Source organism: Mesoplodon densirostris, chromosome 16 (assembly GCF_025265405.1).
Source record: "Mesoplodon densirostris isolate mMesDen1 chromosome 16, mMesDen1 primary haplotype, whole genome shotgun sequence".
Taxonomy (NCBI): Eukaryota; Metazoa; Chordata; class Mammalia; order Artiodactyla; family Ziphiidae; genus Mesoplodon; species Mesoplodon densirostris.
The window spans coordinates 34,697,658-34,720,244 of record NC_082676.1 but is presented as its reverse complement, the minus strand read 5'-3'; the positions used below and the strand labels follow the sequence as shown (position 1 = coordinate 34,720,244).

General features: G+C 44.2%; 1 protein-coding gene across 5 annotated transcripts; it reads right to left on the bottom strand.

Annotated features, from left to right (window-relative positions):
• Window positions 1-2,137: 2,137 nt before the first annotated feature.
• Window positions 2,138-21,990, bottom strand: ZKSCAN5 (zinc finger with KRAB and SCAN domains 5). Of its 5 annotated transcripts, none has more exons than XM_060078672.1 (7): window positions 21,916-21,990; window positions 20,255-20,771; window positions 16,665-16,803; window positions 12,548-12,630; window positions 12,139-12,274; window positions 7,554-8,162; window positions 2,138-4,451 (listed from the first exon to the last, which is right to left on the bottom strand). In XM_060078672.1, the coding sequence occupies exons 2-7, from the start codon at window positions 20,666-20,668 to the stop codon at window positions 3,325-3,327; spliced, it is 2,508 nt and encodes an 835-aa protein (XP_059934655.1). In that variant the 5' UTR covers window positions 20,669-20,771; window positions 21,916-21,990; the 3' UTR covers window positions 2,138-3,324. The 5 variants fall into 5 exon arrangements, with proteins under 5 accessions (XP_059934655.1, XP_059934654.1, XP_059934652.1 ...); XM_060078671.1 differs by having other exon boundaries at window positions 20,255-20,774; window positions 21,916-21,982; XM_060078669.1 differs by lacking the exon at window positions 21,916-21,990 and adding an exon at window positions 21,034-21,431 and having other exon boundaries at window positions 20,255-20,774.
• Between the last annotated feature and the right edge of the window lie 597 nt (window positions 21,991-22,587).

Below are 22,587 nucleotides of genomic sequence, written 5' to 3'. Positions count from 1 at the left end.
GAGGAAAAAGACCAAGATTTAGCGGCACGTCCTCACTAATGGGAAAGAAGTAAGGAATTGATGGGGAGTCTAGCCTCCTGGGTGGAAGGTGCAAGTCACAAGTTTTGAGAACTAGCACATTGGTGTCTCTTTCTAATTGTTCCTTCTGCAGGGAAAGGACTCCAAGTTGATGACATTGACCTGGTCGCACTCAGATGGCTCTGATACTTTTGTGAAAACAACAACAAAAAATTGATAGAATCAATCACAGGCTTCCTCCCAGCCCCAATACCGTAGCAAACATTTCTGTAGAATTCAACCAACGTGCTCCGGGCACGCATTTACTGATGTGATTGGAATGCAGATTCTACTGTCCTGTTCCTTTCCTGCCTTTAGTCCTTTACAATATTTTAATGTTAAAAAACGATAACGAAACAGCGTCTTGAGCAAACAGATCTTGCTCTAACTTGCCGCAAAATTGAGGAAACAAAATACATGACCCTAACGTTTTGTTTCCCTTTCCTTTCAGAGGTTTAGAAGGTAAGGTGATGATGGATGTGATGGCTGAAAGGCAGAAAAGAACTTCACAGTCGAATGTTCAAATCATAAAACTCTTTTTTCTGCAACCAGGAGGTGTAAGATCCCGGATCAGCATAGTTTTCAGCTCACTAAGAAGTTTCTGGCAATCAGAGCTGTTTTTAAATGGAAGAGGCTGCCCTGGGAAGCAACGAGCTCCCCATCAGTGGAAGGATTTCATGCAGAAACTGGATAATCAGATGCCAGGAAATGTTTTCTCCAGCTCAACAAAGTAATTATGCACTTGGTGCCTGCACATACCTACAATTGAATGGCGATTCCTCCATTGGGTGGGAGGAATGATTTAACCCTTTACAATTCTAAGATTCTGTTACTGTATGATTTTATCATATCTTGGATCAAAACTGTCACATAAACTGAAAAGAACAGCGTTTCATCACTTTGTAATGTTTGATGTTTAATTATCTAAGACATAGTAAAGTTTGGTGCTTAAGAGCTTAGCTTTTGGAGACAAAGTGACCTTGGTTCAAATGCTTGTTCTGCCACTTATTGGCTGTGTGACCTCGGGCAAGTGAATTAACTATTCTGAACCTCAAGTTTTTCCCAACTGTAAAATGAGGGCGCTAAAAAGTGAAACCACCTCATAATGTGAGGATTGAGGTTATCCACATAAAGCACTAAGCATGATGTTTAGAACACAGTAAATGCTTGACAGACATTAACACCAGGCTTCACTGAAGTTGTCATTCTCATTCAAGTCCTATAACACCTTTAAGTCTTAATCACCTTTAACTCTGTAATTGTTTGCAGGCAACAAGAGTCCCCTTGAGGGCTACCAACGAGGCCCTCTGACATTCACAGGTTGCATTAAGTTGCTGGATATTTGTCCTGAGTGTGTTATTTTCTCTCTTCAAGCAATCAGTGGCTTTCAGCAAGAGCCATTCGATTCCACAATCCTTACATTATTTTCATTTTGTTCCCCAAACCTTACCCAAGTCAGTGCATCCCCTTCTACCTGAATTCCATCCCAGTTCACCAAAGTGAATGTCTCCCAATTGAATGGCCGCCACACGCCTGAAACTACCAGTGCCCACCATCAGTGACGCGGTCCTCGTTGCCTCATGGTGAGTGGCTAGCTCCATAGTCCATTCTTACAGGACCACTCATGGTGCCACACAACAGATCACGTTCCCTAAAGCAGAGCCTGAGACAAGGATTCAGAGCCATGTGATTTGTTGAGGGCGTGGAGGGGATGAGGGGATGGTACAGGAGCATGGATGTAGCCTAATAAAGTCTAGCCTCAGCCTGATCCACAGTGGGTGGGTCTGAAGCATAAACTGCACCAATTTCCCTCCTTGAGGCACATGAATCAGCCCTTTGTACCCCCATATCAATCCGTCATTGGCTGGGGGTGGGGAGGACAGCTAACTCCTGGATGGGGCAGCTCTGATCACCTGAGGGCAATTCCCTCAGAGTCTCCGGAGAACAGGGTGAGCTGTGAGCACTTGGCAGACAAAACTCAGAGCAGCTGGGGGATGGGTATGGCAGCCTAGTAAAGGGGATCTGGACCAGGCACCAGTGTACAGCACACAAAATCAACAGGTATTTATTGGGTGTTTATTTGTAAGCCAGGCAGTCAGCGGAAGCAGGACTTCGGTGGCGCCAAGAAGCGCCTCTCCCTCTCTGGCAAACAGGCTCAAGTTTACCCTCTTTTCCATGTCATCATCCTTCCCCCACAACCCCTACCCGGACCTTCCCACAGGCAGGGCTCACCAGACCAGGACCTCCCTGTATCTACTAACGTTTACTTTCAAATCCAGCTGCAACTCAAGTTGAAACTCCTTCTCTATGCCATTATCCTATGGGGGAGATCTATCTCCCGGGCAACTGGGAATTGGTACATCTACTGCTTGGACAATTCTTGATTCAACTCGGTCCAATTCCTTCTATGGATACAGCTGCCCTCATTCTTGCGGGTAATAGAATAACCAGTCCACAGTCTGGCCAGTCTTCTCTTCTCTATTCCCCTGAGGTCCCGCTCCCCTCTCCCCAGGCTGTGACTGACCAACACAGTTTCTCCTGAATTTACAAACTTAACTTCTCTTTCTACTAGCTAACCATGATGCCAGGAGAATCAAGACAAAACAAAAAGGTAGACTGTGTTTCATGGAGAAGTTGTAGGTTGAATAAGGCAGCGAAAACACATACCATCCAGGCTCTGAACCTCAATTTTGCCAAAATATCAATACCTTAAGTCAATTTCTTTTGAAAAGGTTTAATACTCAAGATGAGAACGTCGCCTGGAGCATTCCAGTGGCTGGCATCACCACATCTAGAAAAGGTTCATTGCTGAGGTACCAAAACCAAGATCATGCTGAAGGATTCTGTCTTTCACTGTGCTCTTCCCTGAATAGATAAGCTGTCAAACAAGGCAGAAACTACAAATGAAGCTTATTCCTACTGCATTTGTGAGGCTTTTCCCACTGTCAATGTTCTGAGAGTCGCATGAAGAATGACTGCCATCTGAAGGCTTCCCTTCGTCCACTGTATCCTTAGGTTCTCTCCTGTCTAGACTCTCAAGCTTGAAGATGCAAACGAACACATTTCTCAGTGGAAAAGCAGCTATCTATCTGCTGTGGATGCTCCAGTGTCCTAAGTTCTAACTGAAGGATCTCAACAGATCCATAGGTTTGATGGTTAAGTTGGAGGAGATGCTTGAAGTTGTTATTACATTCATTATAGGAGTAGGGTTTGTCTTCAGGAAGGCTTCTCTAAAATCGTGTAAGAGCTGTTCTACAATAGAAACCTTTAGACACTTAAGGTATTTATGGGATCTGTCCTCTCATGACTTCTCAGATGTTTAAAGAGGCTACAACTCCAACTGAAACTCATTCCGCATTCTTTACATTGAAAGGGTTTCTCACCAGTATGGATCCTCTGATGTTGGTTAAGATGTGCCTTCAGAGCAAAGCCTCTGCCACATTCGTTACATTGATGGGCCTTCAGGTTGGAATAGCTTTTTGGATGTTGTTTTGTGTGGGAACACTGGCCAACGCTTTCTCTACACATATCCCATTTATAGGTTTTCTCTGCGGTATGAGTTCTGTAATGCTGAATGAGCTCTGAACTGTAATGAAAGGCTTTGCCACACACATCACATTTATAAGGCTGCTCTTGCAACTCAACCTTCTTATCCTCAATCACCGTTAAGTTCCAGCTGTATGCTTCCCCACGGATGCTATTTTGTTCATTCTTCTGGCCCATGTGGAGCACCTGGTGTTCAATGAGGCTAACATACTGAAAAAAGATTTCTCCACATTCATGACACTGATGGGATTTCTCTCTTGAGTGGAGCCTGAGATGCCCAGCAAGGTGTGAACGTCTCCCAAAGCCTTTCCCGCACTCATTACACTTAAAAGGCCTCTCCCCACTGTGCACACTCTGGTGCTGAACAAGGTGGGACCTCACTCTAAATGCTTTCCCACACAATGGACAGGTGTAGGGCTTCTCCCCAGTGTGGACCCGCTGATGTTGAGTTAGGTGCACACGCTGATTGTAGCTTTTCCCACACTCGTCACACCTAAATGGTTTCTCCCCAGTGTGTATTCGCTGATGCTGGATAAGATGTGCACTCTGTATAAAGCTTTTCCCACATTCGTTACATTTATGCGGTCTCTCTCCGGTGGAGGACTTTTTGTGGACATACGTGACTTCGCTGAAATTCATCCTCTTTGAAGAGGGTTGTCCTAGTATCTCTTTCATGGGAATTCCCTGCTTTCTATCCAATTTGCCCTGGTGTTCATGGCCTTCTCCAAAATCTTGAACCTGAGAAACATTTCTTGGGATTATTTCTGTTGGTTCCAGGTCTGCTTCTGAAAATTCTGAAATTTTCTTCTTAACATTCAATTTTGTACTCTTACTTCTTTTATCATTGCCTGAAAAGATAAAGAGGAAACACACACGTTATCAGTTCTTTTACAGAAGAAAAATAAACTATCAGGCAAAAGAGGATAATCAAATGAAACTACGCTGTAATAGGAGTAACAAAGGCAGGGTGATGGGTGCATGGACGTGCTTGATGCTAACAGAAATGAAAAGAACCTTTGGGTGCCTGTCCAGTGAAAAGAACAAAGTGAAGAGAAAGCTTACTTGGGAGGGTGGTGAGAACGACTGAGGTTAGGGAATCATAGGGGAAAGCCAGACACTTTTATTACATAGGAAAGAGAGAAGGGAATTCTGAAATGGGAGAGGAGGTAGGAAATGTGGAAGGGATCATTACCTCAACATGAGTCAGGGAGACAGAATGAGACAGAACAAAGATACACAAAATGGGGAGTTCCCCGGCAGTCCAGTGGTTAGGACTCCGTGCCTTCATTGCCGTGGGCCCAGGTTCAATCCCCTGTTTGGGGAACTAATATCCTGCAAGCTTCGTGGCAGCAGCCAAAAAACAATTTTTTAATAAAAAATAAATTTTAAAAATGAAGATACACAAGTGAACAGTGAGAACTGATGAAAACTACAAGAAAGGAGTATGAAGAGGATACAGAGTTGGAAGAATACCCGGCTAGGAGCCAGGAAAAAAGAGAAATGAGCCAGTAGAAAATATTGTCAATACGAAGGGTGACACATCAACCTCTGCTCTATGCCCTTAGCCAACACCCCAGCTTCCTTTTCCCTCCCAGGGCACCCGACACTTCTTTGGGAATGCTCATCACCTTGAATGCTCCTCCCATCAGACCGTCAGCTCCACAAGGGCACGAACAGTGTCTGTTCTGCTTACTGCTGAATCCCAAGCACCTAGCACTGGAGGCGCTCAATAAATACAGCTGGATGAGCACACAAAGTATCCCTCCTTCGATCAAAAAAATGGGAGAAGTATTAACTAGGAAACTAGGCCGAAGAACAATTACAGGGAAGATATAAAAGATACTATTTTAAAGCAGTTGCTTCCCAGGTTTGGAGTGCTATTGGATGGATTTCCGCCAAGAGGCAGTCACCAAGGAGAATGGGATCAAACTGGCTGAGGAGAGGGCTGAGCTTGACCCAGACCATAAAGACACCATGAGCTTCATAAGCTTCTATTCCATGCTGGAATAGGTGACAGCAGCTGTTAATGTGAATGACAAGTAGCTGGGCTTGGGGACACCAAAGGCATAATTTAAAAATAAACACTTTGGCCAATCTTCGAGTTTTCTGAAGAATATTAATAAAAGCCTTTAAGTTCACAGCACAGTTTACAGTGATCTCATCCTTACAGAAGTCATGTGAGCAGATAAAAAAGTAAGTACAAGCAGGAAAATTACTCAGCCTGATTCATAACTAAATTACTGAAAATGAATACAGCAAAGAATTCTCTTCTGCTTACACAATTTGCTTAAAAAAAAGTTTGATAGCCCTGGAAGAAATTTAGTACAACTGATACTCTCATATGTGGTATAATAGTTTTAAAAAGCAATTTGGGGGGCTTCCCTGGTGGCGCAGTGGTTGGGAGTCCGCCTGCCGATGCAGGGGACACGGGTTCGTGCCCCGGTCCGGGAAGATCCCACATGCCGCGGAGCGGCTGGGCCCGTGAGCCATGGCCGCTGGGCCTGCGCGTCCGGAGCCTGTGCTCCGCAGCGGGAGAGGCCACAACAGTGAGAGGCCCGCGTACCGCAAAAAAAAAAAAAAAAAAGCAATTTGGCCATATGTATCAAGAACCATAAAAATGTCCTTGACCTTTCATCCACTAGTCCCACTTCTGGGCATCTATTATAAGGAAATATTCCCAAGTATAGGACAAGGCATAAGCACAGTTATCAGGACAAGAGAAAAAAAATTAGAATTTCAGCTAGGGAACAGTTGAGTACACCATGATGTTTCTACATAATGCCAGGTTGTCAAAAATAACAAACAGGAGGGCCAAGCAACGCTAGAAAATATGTGTGTCTAATATTTGATTGTACCCTATGAGTAGCCCCATATAAAAAAGGCTTATAAAAAAAAATGGAAGCACACTAAGTAATAACAGTTCTACTAGTTAGGATGGTGGGATTATGGGTGATTTTTTTCCCCTCCCACTTTCTTTCCCCCAAACTTCCTGTACAGTTGACCCTTGAACAACACAGGTTTGAACTGCACAGGTCCACTCATATGCAGATATTTTTCAATAAATATGTACTACAGTCCTACACAACCCATAGTTGGTTGAATCCGAGGATGTGGAACAGCAATACGGAAGGCTGACTGTAAAGTTACATGTGGATTTTGGACTGCGAGGGGGTCAGCACCCCTAATCCCTCTGCTCTTCAAGAGTCAACCATACTATTATTACTTTATCATTTTAAAGTAAGTGAAATAACTAAATTGGGAAAAGGGGGAAGAGGGAAGAAGCATGTAAGAGAGCCAAAGTCCTCATTTATGAAATAGAAAGTCAAAAGATAATGTCTAAAATTGATGGGTCAAGCAACAGCCATATTATTTTAAAATGTGGAATTATCAGAAGAAACAGGTAAGATTGCTGAGAGCAGCACCTCTGGGGAAAGAAAAGTTGTGGTGATGGTGGGGATGGCATAGAGTTTTGCCAACTAATCTGACAATTAATTAAAGTACAAGTGATACAGACATAGAGAACAGGCTGGTGGTTGCCAAGGTGGAGGGGGGTGGGGGAGGGATGGACTGGGAGGTTGGGATCAGCAGATGCAAACTATTATATAGAGAACGGATAAACAACAAGGTCCTACTGTAGAACACAGAGAATTATATTCAATATCCTATGATAAACCATAATGGAAAAGAATATCAAAAAGAGAAGTATATATATGTATAACTGAATTTCGGCTGTACAGCAGTAATCAACACAACACTGTAAATCAACTACCTTCAGTAAAAAAATAAGAATTTTTAAAACCCCATAAAGTACGTGATAATAAAATAGACAGTAACTTCTTGTCCCTTCCTGCTACTGCTGCTAGGATCACCACCCATCTGTCCGACAGTTCTAAGCTGATAAGGCAATTTCTGCCTCGTTTATGCTCCGAAGACAAACTGCTCACACCTACATCTTTGGGATTTCTCTCTGAAGTGGCGCTTGAGGTGCTCGATCAGGTGGGAGTGGCGCCCGAAGCTCTTCCCGCACTCGGGGCAGCCGTAGGGCCTTTCCCCGCTGTGCACGCTGTGATGCTGGACCAGGTGTGAGCTGACACGGAAGGCCTTCCCGCACACCTGGCACTTGTAAGGCTTCTCGCCGGTGTGCACGCGCTGGTGCTGGGTGAGGTGCACGCGCTGGTTATAGCTCTTCCCACACTCCCCGCACTTAAACGGTTTCTCTCCCGTGTGGATTCGCCGGTGCTGGATGAAGTTGGAGGCCTGAAGGAAAAATTTCCCGCAGTCATTACATCGGTGCCCTCTCTCGCCGTTGGTGTTTGGCTTCCGGTTCACGTCTGTGATGGCGCCGAGATCTCTTTTCTGGGAAGGGGTCTGCCTTGATTTCCCCATGGGGGGGTTGACCTGCCACCTTTCTACAACGCTGTGAGGGTTGCTAACTCCTCCAAACTCTTGACTCGGGGGGACATTTCTTTCAGGGCTTCCTGAGGTCATCCAGGGCGATTTGGCTTCCTCAGAAATCTGCTTTACTATGAGTTCCACATTGTTGTTCCTGGACTCGTAATCTGAGATAATAGAGGGAAAATGGAAACATTAGCTTATTCCCCGCATTCAGATATAGCAGATAATTACATGAAACCAACACGTGCAAGCAAGGAGTGACTTTGTAAAGCCATCTGCAAAATGACTTCACAATACACGGATGGGATGAAGAACACTGAAGCAGGAAACTGAGACAGGTTAGGGAAGACAGAGCCGGCAAGAATGGTTCAAGGGGATGAGACTGGGAGAGCAGTCATTCCATTTAATGACAATCACATCCTCTGGGTACAGTACATCCGTACAGTACCTGTTTGGGAACACCTGTGCCATGTCAACTGTTCTCAGTAAAATCTGATACTGGGTGATGCAGCTAACCCAGTCCTCACCTTCCTCTTCTTGTTTATTCATAGCCTGGAGAAGAAAGAGGATCTTTCTAGCTTTTTCAATCCCCAAAGAATCTCAGTTTGGTGTGAATTAGTCTAAAGGGGAAAAGGCGTTCTTTCTGTACCCAGAGAAGTCCTACAACTGTCGAGAGCTAGCTCACCACTCAGTGGTCACTGATGAACAGAGACATTTAAGAGGCTGCAATCGGTTCCCTGTGTAACTGGATCAGCAGCATGTATTTCACTCAAAACACTGACATTTAATATAGTTAGCAAGGACAAACCTTCAGTAGTTAACAAAAAATAGGGAATGCTTTTTAAAGGATAGAGAGATAGATCATGGCCTACTGAGAACTTTCCAGTAAGGCTGTTTTGTAGAAAGAAAAGTAGTTTTCAAACATTACATAAAAATGGTATTAACCACTAATGTTTGCAGAGTGTGTACTATGGACCAGACACTATCCCTTCAAGTGTTTTTCAGTTTTATGGCATTTAATCCTTACAATGACCCTTTGAGGGAGATACTATTACTATCCGTTTTTTGATATAGCGAGAAGTTGTAATTCTTGTATCATGAAGGCAACTTTAAATTTATTTTCTAACTATTTTTACTTAATTCCCTTCCTAAAGAGACATTTTAAGAGTGGAAACAAACATATAAGCAAAAGAACTCTATCACAAAACCAAACTTTTTAGATGTTTTTTCCTCCTGCATTTAACTAGGCAAGTAATCTCAGCTATCACAATATTTCTTTTTCTTTTATTCTCATTTACTTATGTCCACACATTTTATTCTTATTAGAGCTCTCTCCCGTTCAGCAAGGCAAATAAGCTCATGGCTTTCTTTTTCCAGGGGTGAATTTGAAAAAAATCAGATGAGCTCTGTGTATCTCTTTGGGACTATTCACAATCGCCCTTTTCCAGAGAAGGTGATGATACAGGTTGATATGCCAGTTGGCTTACAGATTTGTTTCTTTCCTCTTTCCCCTCCCCTTCTCTGAGTACATGAGGAGCTTTCCGTTGATTCTCCTGATTTATTTGTATGTTTGACAGAGAGCTGTGTTCCTTGTTCAACACGATGCCCGGCTGCTTAGTAACGCATTGGGGGCGGGGGGTGAGGAGGCAGTTGGTTCCAAAACACCCAATCAGCAGATTCGGTGCTTTACAAATTCACGCTTGTCAACCTCACTGGTACCCCACACTGGCATCCTACATTTCTAAGGCTGGCTGGTTTCCCACTCATTCTTCTCAGCAGCTACATCAAAACGTCTTCATCGTGATCTCCAAGATAGATCACTGTATTTAAAAATAAAAGAGTGTTTGTTTTGGCATAAACTTGTCTACACACAGACTGTGTCTAGAGTTGCAATCAGGAAGCGTAACAGTCACTGCCTCTGTGCGGGAAACTGAGGGACTGAGGGTCGGGAGACTCACTTCTCACTTTAAACCCACTTAAACTATTCGGATAATTTTTACCACGTGCGTGCGAACCAAAGTCCTCTCTGCACTCAAACCTCTGCTCCACCACCAACACCATCACCTGCTCACTCGCAACAGGTGACTCTGTCGCCTATTTCAGGGAGAGTCTAAACTATCCAGTCAAGACCTCCCTGAACATCCTACAACCACAAGTGTAAGCGTGCTGGCAGCCTGATTCTCCCGTCCTCCCCTTGCCTCAGAGCTGAAGAGCGGACCCTCCCCCTCACCAAGGTCGATCTTTCCTCCCCATGGGGCCTCACCAGGCCATTCTGCTTTCCAGGGACCTCCCTACACCAATTACCTGCTCTTCCTCGCTCTAGTATTTCATACTCACTCCCCACCAGCTCTCGCCCAGTGACATTTCAGTGTGCTTAAAACTTCTCCCATTAACAAAGACAACATACAAAAACCACCCATCCATCTACTCCAGGTATGCTGTCGGTGACCAGCCCTCTTTTGTTTCACCTTCACAGACAATGTTCTTGAAAGTTTATCTACAATAGCTTTCTCAAATTCTCTCCTGTGCAATCTTCCAAGAAACTGTCTCTTGTTCCCCAACATCCCAGCCACTCCATTGAAACGGCTGTCTCCACGATTCATTCACTAATTTTTAAAAATCTCACTTCTAAATTTGATGGATACTTTAAAAATCGTGACCATCTCTGATGCTGTTAGGAACCCACAGCATGAAAATTCTCGAATGTGGTCTTCCCAAAGAAGCTGAAGAGGCAGAAACCACTGAACATGTTCTTAGTGTAGAAGAGTTTACTCAAGTTGTAAAGATATTGTAAGAAAAAGATGAATAATGAGAAACAAAAAATCAGGACTTCCCTGGCGGTCCAGTGGTTAAGACTCCGCGCTTCCACTGCAGCGGGTGCGGGTTTGATCCCTGGGCTGGGAAGTTCCACATGCCGCGTGGTGCGGCCAAAAAAAAAAAAAAAAATCAGAAAGTAACAATTCAAAACCCCTTGGAGACTAGTACAGAAAAACTGCGCCAAGTTCTGCAACTCTGAAACCCATTAAATACCTATAAAGTAATTGGAAAAGATAAAACAATACTAATCAACTCAAATCAGACAAGAAAGGTATTTGAAATTAATTTTAAAAGAGAATGAAAAAAATTTGCATTAAATATGATAATATTTATACTACATAAATAATTCCTTGAGACCACCACTAAGATCCCAATAGATAAATAAGCAGAGGGCATATGCAAATAAATCAAAGAAAATACAAATATATATCAACAGTAATAAAGGAAATGGAAATATTTGAGAGAGAAGTCAATTTTACTTTTTAAATAAAAGCCTGTGAGTGAACTAAACCCTTAACGATACAAACTGAGATGTTTTTCAAAAGAAATTTGGCATTATAGTATATGTATTCCATCTAAAGTCTACCAGTGTGCTTGATAGTGATTCTTCCAAAAGAATTCACTCAAAAGAAGATAAAATTCATAAGCTTCAAAATGTCTGCCACAGTGCTGAGATTTTTTACAATTGCTCCAGGCAGCACAATCAAATATTAGTTTCCAAGATCATAACTTAGAAATAGGTTCAGAATCTTATCTGGGGTGCAAAATTCAAGAAGGGATAAGACATGTAAAATGCAGATGCCAAGGCAAACATCATAAAACAAGTACCGGTGATGTGAGAATGGTAATAGAGTGAACAAGTTGCCACCCATGCGTGAGAGGAAAGGAAAAGAATGAATGCTATTGAGACACTGTAATAACTACTTCACTGAACGGTTATTCAGCAAAGTCTGAGATGCTTTCACAAATGAGAATTATTCAGTTAACAATGATTCAGTTTGTCAAGGAACAGAGTACAATCACTACTACAACTCTGTTAAGACCCAATCCTGTTAGTTTTAAGCTAAATATAACATTTGCTGGATTGCAAATACTATCCCCAAAGCATTAACAGTCCTCAATCTTCCTCTTATTATGATGGAGATAATCAGAATAAGCTGAATAAGAAAAAAAGAGAGAAGGGTGATTTACTCTTTCACAGACAAAAAAAAAATATGCAAAGTCACAGTGATTAAAACATACATGCTTTTACAGGATGTGCTATAAATATTCTTAAAAACAAAATGGAGATGTCCTAATCCATGCAGACGAAATCATTCTTACCCATGGAAGTAATACTCCCATAATTCTCCTTCCTGTCATCCCTATAGAAGGACTTCTGGGACTGGTCCAAATGTCCCCATTCCTCCAGGATGAAGGATACAGCTACGTCAGCCACATCTTCAATTTTCACCAACTTCTGAAACACGAGATCTCCACTAAATTCCCATTCCCTACGTTCAAATTTGGAGCGAGGGGAGGAACTGGGAGCCTTAAGGAAAGAAAAATGGGAGGGACTGTGCTTCACAGAGGATGGGGGAGCAGAACAGAAAAAGACAGAAAAGCACAAACCCAAGATGGGCCCGGTCTCTGGTTAAAGAGACGGAACCCTGATAAAGACTCAGGCTTAAGGCAGCTACTTGTCCAAAATCAGACGTGGGTCCTCAATGTGGGCACAGGGACACCGGCTCACCTGGGACCCAGCTGAGAGAAGTGAGGCTGTCAGCTCCTGGCTGTCCTTCAGGGGAAGGGAGGGAACTTGGAGAGCAGGAAGGGCTGAGGGGGGGAGAAAAAGAGGTGTCAGTGAGAATCTCTCTACCCAGTTCCAACTGCCATCATGTTCCGCTTTTGCTCAAGAATCCACAATGGCGCCCTGTGGCATCAAGACCAAATTCTTCTGCTCAGCCTTCAAGACCCTCTACATTCTGGGCCCCCCACATCTACCCTATACTCACCCTTCCCCTGAAAAAAACTAGACTCCCTGTGATGGCCAGACTAATCCTGCTGCTGACTGGGGATGGTACCATTCCCCTATAAAGGATGCTCTCTGCTCTGCCCAGGTCAAACCTAGTCACCTCAAAGAACCTCCAAAGGCCCACTCTTCCGTGAAGCTGAAGCGCTGCCTAGAGCCCAGGGCTTCCCAAGCTCTAATGTGCAAACAAATCACCTGGGGGTCTTGGTACAGGGCAGACTCTGCCTCAGTGGTTCCAGGGTGGCCCCCGTATTCTGCATTTCTAACAAGCTCGAAGGTGATGCTGGTGCTGCAGCTCTTTGGACCACACTTTGATCAGCAAGGCCTTAGTTCACGTTCTCTCCCTTCAAAAAATGACTGCGGTTGGTTTATAGTCAGCCAACTAGCTTGTATTAAGTCTACTCTGTGTGTTCTAAGAACAGGCAGATAAAACAATTCTTGCCTTCCAAAACCGCACCGTCTGATGGGGAGGGCAGACATGGAAGCTTTACTCCTGGCACAGGGTAAAGAGTATTATCCTCAAAGTTCACCCAAGTTCCTGCAGGAACACAGAGGTAGGGGCATCTACAGAGTGGAGAGCAGGAGGTGAGAGCACCCGGAAAGTCCTTCCACAGGAAGTGACTCTAGAAGCAGGGGTGGGGTGGGGTGAGGTGGGATGAGGGTGCTTTCTGGGTAGAGTGAATCACATGTGCAAGGCCCGGAGGGTCTGGTCTCTAGATGCTAGTGCACATTTGACCCTCTGCTGTCACCTCTGCTCTCCTTTGTCCAAGATTCATGGTGCATCTGGATCTGTCTCCATGCACCCTGACTTGGAGATCCACCTGGTATCAACCTTTAACACGACGATTTAGACCTTTCTATGGTGTCCCCGGTCCCAGAGATGTATGTGCATATGTAGCTTGCTTGTGTCCAAGGACTAGGAAGTAAGGAGCAAAGACCCAAAATAGAGGAGATCGTGGTTAGAAATGAAAGCCGAAAACAGACACAGGATCTGAACCCGGGAGTGTGGTTACAGTCAAAGTAAGACGTGAAAGAGAGGGATGAACATAGGCTATACACAAACAGTAATTATGTTCCAGTCATAATTGGAAAAATGAGAATAATTACATTCTAAATAATCCCACTTATTTTTTTTGAAGTTCCTGTGAAACCTGTTGTTTCTAACTTTTAAGTAAACAACTTTGGCCCTCTCAAGATCAAATGAGTCCCAAAGATGGAAAGCCGGCTCTCAGTGCCATCAAAGGCATGAAGGATGCAGCATCTTCCAGGGTGTAAAACAAACCAACCCAGTATTTTTTTTGTTGGAATAAGGAAAGTGGCCAGGGTCTAGCTAACAGGGCAAAGAGAAGCAGCACTGAGGGAGCAAAGACGAGCAGCCTGATCCGACGAGACTCTGCGTGTGAAGGAAGATGACAATGATCAGAAGGGGACACGGTTCTGCACTGGGAGAGCCTGGAGGTAAAGCAGGCAGCGCAGCTCAGGACAGGGTAAACGTGCAGACTTACAGCCAGACTGCTTGGGGTAACATCCCAGCTCTGCCGTGTAATAGCTTTGGGACTTTGAACAAATTATTTAACCTCTGAGGGCCTCAGCTTCTTAATTTCTAATATGAGAGTAACAATAATACCTAGTCCATGGGGTTACTGTGAGCATTAACCCTTGGAATGCCAGCTAGGTCTACTAGGTACAATTTTGGGTTTGGGGGTTCCCTTTTTTTGGACAGTTTCAACTATTTTTAAAGACTGGAATGACGTGACTTTTATTCTTTTAGAGGTCTTCTGAAGAACAAAAAGAAAATGTTAGTATTATTACAAAATAAAAGAAAACTCTTATTTTGTAATTTCCATACAGATCCATTGGACCTTTTTACAAATCTAGGATACATTTTGGGATCTGAATGATCTTCTATCGAAGCACTCTTCTAGTTCATCATCCTAGGAATTTTTTCATTTTTACTAATTATTCATTAATGAGTCTTAATGTTAGCACGAAAAGACTAAAATTATAAGAAAATGGGAGAATGAAAGAAATATTCAGGATCAGGCAATAGTGAAATAAACCACTGTTCTTCACTGTTCTCAAAGTATTAAATACATTCCCCAGAGCTCTGCATTATCTTCAAGAAAGTTTAAGGCTGTTGACACTTGTTTTTTAGTTTTCATTGACCATAGTCGAGAATTCAGAATTTCTCACTTTCCACCCACCCATATCGACAAAGAGAAGAAAATGTGCCGTGGAAGACGTTTCATTACTAGTAGGTGAATGATAAGATGACACAGAGAGCAAGGTGCTAAAGACAGTATGAAACTGAAGGCACAGGAGAAAGCTGACAGAGTCTGCCAATGACAGTATCCTAGATGAATCTTCCCACACTCAAGAAACAATGATAAATGCTACATTTCTAATTCCAAAAAGGAGCTATGACACCTTATCCGATCATTCAACAGGAAGGACTTCATCACATAATATTTTGCAACAAGATTCTGGACCATCCCATCTTGCTAAAAGGACATATTCATTTTGCTAAAGGGGTGGTATTGAGTGACGGTATTCTCTCATTTTTTATGATTTTTATATTATCAAAACATACTTGATACAAAGAGGTTTAATTCTTACTAAAGTTCCTTTAAGATTTATTTTTCATTATCTTTTGATTCTTCTGTAAGTATTCATAAAATGACTTAAAAATATAAAAAAAAATAGAAAGGACCCATTGGCCCCAGATGTTAAATGGTGAAGACTGTTTTCCCTGGCACTACACTGAGGGTTAAATGAGTTCATACAGGTAAAGCAGCTTAGAACAGCTCCTGACACAGTAAACACCACATAAGTAATAGTTACTGTTACCACAGTGAGAGGAAAGCTGCAAAAGCTTAGAGCAGTGAGACTTCAAGGCTGACCACTAAGAGGAGCCCGGAAGAAAGGCTGGGGCCAAACAGGAAATTCGAGTTCACAATTCCTTCTCCACACTCCGAAATCCCAAAGCTTTAAATACCAAAAGTTTTTTTTTTTTTTTTCATTAAGTTGGCCATTGAACTAATTTGACAGCAAAACCTGACCAGAACTGATATGAAGCTATTTGAAGTTTTTATTTAATCCACTTACTGTAACTAGGCATACAGTTCACTGCCAAAATACTAAATTAATGTGTGATTATGGGGTCACCCTTCAAATCCTGATGGTAGTGCACTATATGTAAATCAGATCATCTTACTAAATCTGAATAATTCTAAATTCTAAAATATATCTGATAGCAAGAGTTTCCGATTAGGGATATTAGACTTGTGGACATATATCATCATAAATAAGATACTCAGCTGTGCACTTTTCTTCCTTGATGTATCTCATACTGGTTAATAACAGTGAGGGCAAGAGGGAGGGAAGGAGAGAAAGAGAGAACAGACACTCTACAGGTCCTCATGAAGCATGGCTTAAAATCAGATTTCACATGAATGGCTGAACAGCCAGAAGTGCAGTGAGGAACTGGAGAGCTTTGTCTACCTGAGCCTTAGGACAACAAAATGAATGAGATAGAGCTGGAAAACTGTTGCAAAACCATGAAAATACTTTTGTAAAAGACTTCTGTACATCTTTTAACAGTACCTGTACTTAGAGCTGTCGTCATCTGCAGCATAGCTCTCGAAGGACACTGGTTACTGGTACGACTCCTAGCCAGCCTGTGAGCTGACCAGGGACCCGATTCCAGGCCCCCAGCCCTTCCCAACCTCCAGATCCACTGACTGCGGAGAGGCTGCCCAGCCCCAGGTCTCTCTACAGATACCGCTTACCCACACGGCCAGGGAGCCCACACCCGTTCCACTAAAGCCCAGATCCTCACCGTTTTCCTCCAGAAGATGAGGCCTCTGCGGCTCGTGTTCAGGCTGCGGGTCCACGGGCAGAAGCTGGTGACTGAAGGACTCGGGCCCGGCTCCAGGTGGCACGACCTTCGGAGGAAGCACTTCAGCACACGCCACGATCTGACAACCACAATCACACCAGTCAGCACATTACAGGAAAGGCTATGAAGGAACCCAGCAAGGTCACGTTACTCTTTCATTCACTCCTTGGCCAAGTATTTCACGTGCATCTACAACGAGCTAGGACTAATTACCCAATTGCTGCATAAACACGTTGTAGTTGAACACGACTTCCATTAGACATATCGACACACCAATAAATACACAGCTACAAACTGTGTTATATGTGAAAAAGGAGAAGAAAGTGGTGCCATGAGGCAAAACAGAGGAGACCTACTTTAGACTGGGTGGCCAAGGAAGGCTCTTCTGAGGAAGTGTCACTGAAGTCAAGGGAAAAGTCAGGAGTGTCCCAGGCAGACAGAATGACATAAGCAAAGACCCTCAGGCAGAAAGCCAGTGTGGGCCAAGTTTAGTGAAGGGGGGAGAGAGTGAGAAACGAGCTTGGAAAGGTCAACACAGGACACAGGAAGTCACCCTCAAAGTCCCAGACGACCAGGTTCAAGTAGGACAGACCAACCACAAGAGCGGTGTGTCTGTCTTTCTGCTCTTTGTTCTTGCACAACCCTAGGGTACACAACCAGTCTCTAAAATCTGCCTCTTCTGGAAGGTACTAGCTCAGTGCCATCCTAGCAGGTAGTAAGATCCGGCTCTGAGATAGAATTGCCCCCCCCAACCCCGCCGCCGTCCCTTATGTTTCAAAGCACTTTCAGTTTTAACTCTCCCAGTACTGGCAAAACGTGGCACAGGAGTGTTACATTAAGAGGCGGAGGCAACACAGTTGTGGCAAATATGACTCTACACGGAAGTGTGTGTGTCCTTGTGGACCTGCTTAGGACAAGAGTTAAGATGATGCCAAGTACGTCAAAGGGTCCCTGGGCAACGAAGAAGCAAAGCAGCCCTTGAGGACCCCTGAAAGTAGGACAGAGAAACCAAGGAGGAGGGGTAGAGGATAAAGCCTGAGAAAAGGCTTGCTAGAGACAAGAACTACCTGGAGATAAAGGTGAGAAACAATGCCAGGGATACAGAGGGCAGGCAGAGAGAAAGCTGTGCAGGCCCTGTGCAGGCCCTCAGGAAAACCCCCCTCTCTGGGCCTCAGATCCCTGACCTACCATCAAGAAATGATCTCTGTGCTCCTTCCACAGATGGGGTGCATATCCCAATGACAGGGGTCAATGCGTAATATCTGCTGTAAGTCATCCATTTAAAAATGCTTTCTGTTTTAAACTATGATTTTGAATATTTATTACCATAAAAAAGTAGGGAAAGGTTTGTCCGCTAATGTCCCAAAAAGGTTTAAAAAAGGAATAACCAGATGGCACCAGGAACCTTTACTTCCTGTCCTGACAGAAGCAATAGAAAGGTTCAAACACTCCGGTCTGCAAGACAATCATTCAGCTCAGCTGCGGGGTCTGGCGGCAGGTCCCCAGCAACTCCCTCTGTTGTCCCCTTGTCTCATGGAGTGAGCTAACCCAGCTGAAGAGCCTGAGGATGTTCTGGAGTATTGAAGTACCCCTGACCCAGAGGGGAAGAATAATGAGACTGGTACCTTACACTGAAGGGCAATGGCTCTGAAGAATGAGGGAAATTCTCTAACTAGCTTCAAAGTCTTGTACACCTAGGATCCCATGATTTTTGTTTCTTTGCTATGAAAAAAAAAATTAAAGTTTCAGAAATGTGAGCCTAGCAACAAGAGGGAGGTAGACAGAGTCAGGTGATAAATGAGTAAGAAAAGACAAGAAGACGTAACAATGTAAAGATACGGAACCTCCCTAAATTAACATCCGATTTCATGCAATCCCAGTAAAAATTACCGACAGGATTTTTGGAGTGGTAGAAGGTAAATAATTCTAAAGTTCATATGGAAAAATTAAAATATTGAAAAAAAAATTTGGAAGGGGGAGGGCAGACCTATATTGACCAAAACACTCTATATAACTCAGATAATTGAAATACTGATATGTAAACAGATCAATAAAATAGAATAAAAAGACCAGAAATGGACCCAAATACATGTAAAAATCTGGTATGTAATAAAGATGGCATTTTAATCAGAGAAGGAAAAAAAAGGGATTGCTGTATAAGTTGCTAGGGCAACTGGACAGACATCTGGAAAAAAAGTTAAGCTATAACCACACCAAACACCCTACACCAAAATGAATTCCAGATGGATCTATCATTTCAAAGGGTAAAACAAAAACAACAACAACCATTAAAAAAACATAGAGAAGAAATGATAAGTTTCTTATAATACTGTAGTGGAGAGGGGCTTTCTAATTATGGCACAATTCCCAGAAACCATAAATTAAAAGATTTAAACTGACTGCATAAAAATAAAAAAACCCGGCAAAGCAAAAATCTCCATAAGCAAAGACAAACAACAAAGCGGGAAAATAACTCTTGCAACTCAGATGGCAGACACAGTGCTTACTTTTTCTAACAGGTTAATATGAACAGATAGGTCACAGAAAAGGGTATATGCACAGCCTTTTAAAATATGTACAGTGATCAAACTCACTAATAAGAAAAAATGCATATTAAAATTGCACAGAAATATTGCATCTTTCAGATTGACAGTAATCAAATAGTTGGATAACATCGTGTTATCAGGCTGCAAGCAAAAATTTTCTCTCATATATGGCTGTTGGGAATATAAGCTGGTATAACCTCTGCAGAGAGCAATCTCTCAACAGCTGTCCAAACTACAAATGCAACGCGTACGGGCTCTGAGCCAACAATTTGACTTCTAAGCTTTGATTCTACAACTAATGATGTATATAAAGGATCTTCATTGCAGCAAAGTCTGTTGCAGTAAAGATTCAGAAACAATCTAAAGAAACAATGTAAATGGCCTTCAACAGGAGTTAAATTATGGTACATCCATACAGTAGAACACAATGCAGTTTCAAAGAGTGAGGCAGCTCTCTTTGCACTAACATAGAACAAGCCAGGATATACTATAAGAAAAAAAGCAAGAGGCAGAAGTGCACAATGATGTAAAAACATTTGTGTTTTTTTAAAAACAAGTCATACACATATACTCTAATATACACAGAATACAGTGTATCTCTGTAAGGATAGACAAGTATCATGGGACAATGGTTACCTCTGGTGAGGATAACTCAGGAGGCTGGGGAATTAGGGGTGGGAGGGACACTTACTTTTCATTATAACCTTATGTACCTTTTGAATTTTGTATTATGTCACCACTCAAAAAATAAATACAGTAATTTAAAATAGAAATAAAATCGCAGACTGTCTTCTCCAGATTAACAAACTGCATACTGCTTCTCTTTGCTGGAGTGGCAGGAAATCTCCATAGTGCACCTAATCCCAGGAGAACAAAAGAATATGAATGAAGCACCAGGGCGCTCAGGATCTCACCCCTGCTCAGCAGCTCCTCAACTCTCTTCCTCTCCTTCCTCATTGCCCGAAGGTCTCCTCTTTCACTCACCTGTTGTCTGCGTTCCTCTAGTTCTCTTTCTATATTTTCTACCACGGCCACAGCCTCTTCTCCATTTTCCGGGTGATGTTCTCTCACCCAGGTCTGGAACTCTTCAGGCAGGATGGTCAGGAACTGCTCCAGCACCAGCAGCTCCAGGATCTGCTCCTTGGTGTGCAGCTCGGGCCGCAGCCACTCACAGCAGAGCACCCGGAGCTGGCTGAGGGCCTCCCGAGGGCCTGACGCTTCATGGTACTGGAAGTGCTTGAAGCGCTGGTAGAAAGTCTCAAACACGGGCGGATTGTACTCCCTCATCCAGGTGCAATCTTCTTCTTCCACCTTCACTATCAGAAGGTCTTCTTGCTCTGGTGAAGTCTCCGCGGGAGGGTCTAAGTCTATAACTTCCCCAGATCCTGTCATTATCATTCCAACTCAGAGGGATCTCTCTCCAGGTAAACTGGGTTACACGGACCAAACTTGTTTTCTGCTCTTTGAGATCTTCTGAAGGACACTTTCCTTAGCGTGCAACCTACTGATATATTGGAAATCGTTATTAGCAAAGAGGTGACAAAGAGGTCATCTATCCTAAAGATGATCACCCAACAGAGTAATTTCCTTAAAAATTACAAGACAGCCATCACTCCACCCACAAAATAATGACCAACGGAGAATATTTCCAACATTTAAAAAGTGTAAAGGAGAGCAATAAAACTCTGACGTACGGCCTCATGAAATACAATTTTTGTGGTGAAGAACATTAAATTTCATGTAAATAACAAGACGAGACTTACTAACTAGTCCAGACGCAGCCGCTCCTTCTCTCTACCACAAGCCAAACTTAAGTCAGAACGGAGGTCAAAAACATTACAATGGTCAAAATTGGTCCTGTCCCTCAAGCCCTAAGAGCTTGACAGACCAACGGGAAACTTCATGGGTCCCGAAGAGAGCCAAGGTTTTAAGTACAGATTTTGCACCTGGATTGCCCACAATCGCTCCTGACCCCGATCCACGGAAACCGGCCCGGTCAAGGTTAGGGACAGGACCCTCGTCTGTACACAAAGGCCATTCCCTTTCCTCAAGGCCACAGTCCCGGGGAGCTCCCCTGGAAGACCAAGCTCCCGCAGCCAAGGCTGGGAAGACGGGTTTCTTCTTACAAACAGAGAGAAAGCCGAAGCCGACACTTCGCAACACTTCTTCGCCGGAAGTAAGCAAGTCCAAGCTTTCCCTGACCGGCGGGTAGAGCCATAAATCCCACCCCCAAGAGCACTTCCGAGTCCTCTCTAGGAATCCCGGAGGTCCTCGCCTCACCGCGGGAGGAAAGTGCCCGCCCCAGGCCCCGCCCCAGAGGGGCTGTGGGCCAACCGGCGGGGAGATGAGGCGCCGGCCCGGGATCCCAGTCCAACCTCCAGTAACGCGGCCATTCCCCGCCCACCGAGCCGCAAGTACAACAACGCTAGAGCCGGGGAGAAAACCCAGCCACCCTCTTCCCCACCCAACCCCACAGCCATTTAAACAGCCCGAGCCCGTCCCTTTTCTTAGAGTGGGGGCAGGGGGCGGGGTCTTAGGTGTCCGGAGCGCTTGCTAAGACAACAGTTGCTAGTGTCTGATTGGCCGTGGAACTTGCGATCCCTCACCCCCAACGCTCTGCGCCCCAGTTCGAAGTACGTCCGTACCTTTCTGCGAGCCCGCAACCCTCACTTCTCTTGAATGGACTCTTCGGTTTCTTCACCTGAATCCTCGCCACTCCCCTCACCCCGTCTCCAGACACACCCACCGCTTTACCACCGCCGTCAGCTCAGGCGGCCGTTTCCTCTGATGTCAGACCCCTGAGTCCCCAGCCGCTCCGGGGACTACATCTCCCAGGAAGCCTCGCGCGGGCCACGCCCCCCAGCCAATAGGGCCGTGACTCTTTTCGCAGCCTCAGTCTTGCGGGCCTATCAGAATGCGGGAGAGCAGGGAGGCGTTTCCTCGGCGCCCCCAGTGGAAGGCTGAGCGCGTCGGGAGAGAGAGTAACCCCTCCGGGCTGGGGAGAGTGGGGAATGAAGCTCTGCATCCTTGCAAAGTGAGAGAAGCCGTCTATTCAGGCCCTCTCTAGCCAAGGGGATCCCATCCTTTTTATTATTTTAACGGCGACGTCTGCATTTATTGGGTAGGAGGGCCGGGTGCTGGGATTTGAGGTTCATGGTAACTCCGAAGCCAACAGGTTGCAGCAAGAGGAGCCGCGAAGCACAGATTTTCACTAGAGATAAGCAACTTACCCTCTCGGGATCCCATCTTTAATAGTCTCATTTTTTTTTTTTTTTTTTTTTTTGTGGTATGCGGGCCTCTCACTGCTGTGGCCTCCC

Excerpts from the sequence above, each read along its gene's own strand:
- ZKSCAN5 (XM_060078672.1), bottom strand. The coding sequence starts at position 20,668 with ATGATAATGACAGGATCTGGGGAAGTTATAGACTTAGACCCTCCCGCG. Across the intron at positions 12,631-16,664 it reads TCATCTTCTGGAGGAAAACG|CCCTTCCTGCTCTCCAAGTT; the intron begins GTGAGGATCTGG and ends TCCCCCCCTCAG. Across the intron at positions 4,452-7,553 it reads CAGAGAGAAATCCCAAAGAT|GCAATGATAAAAGAAGTAAG; the intron begins GTAGGTGTGAGC and ends TTATCTTTTCAG.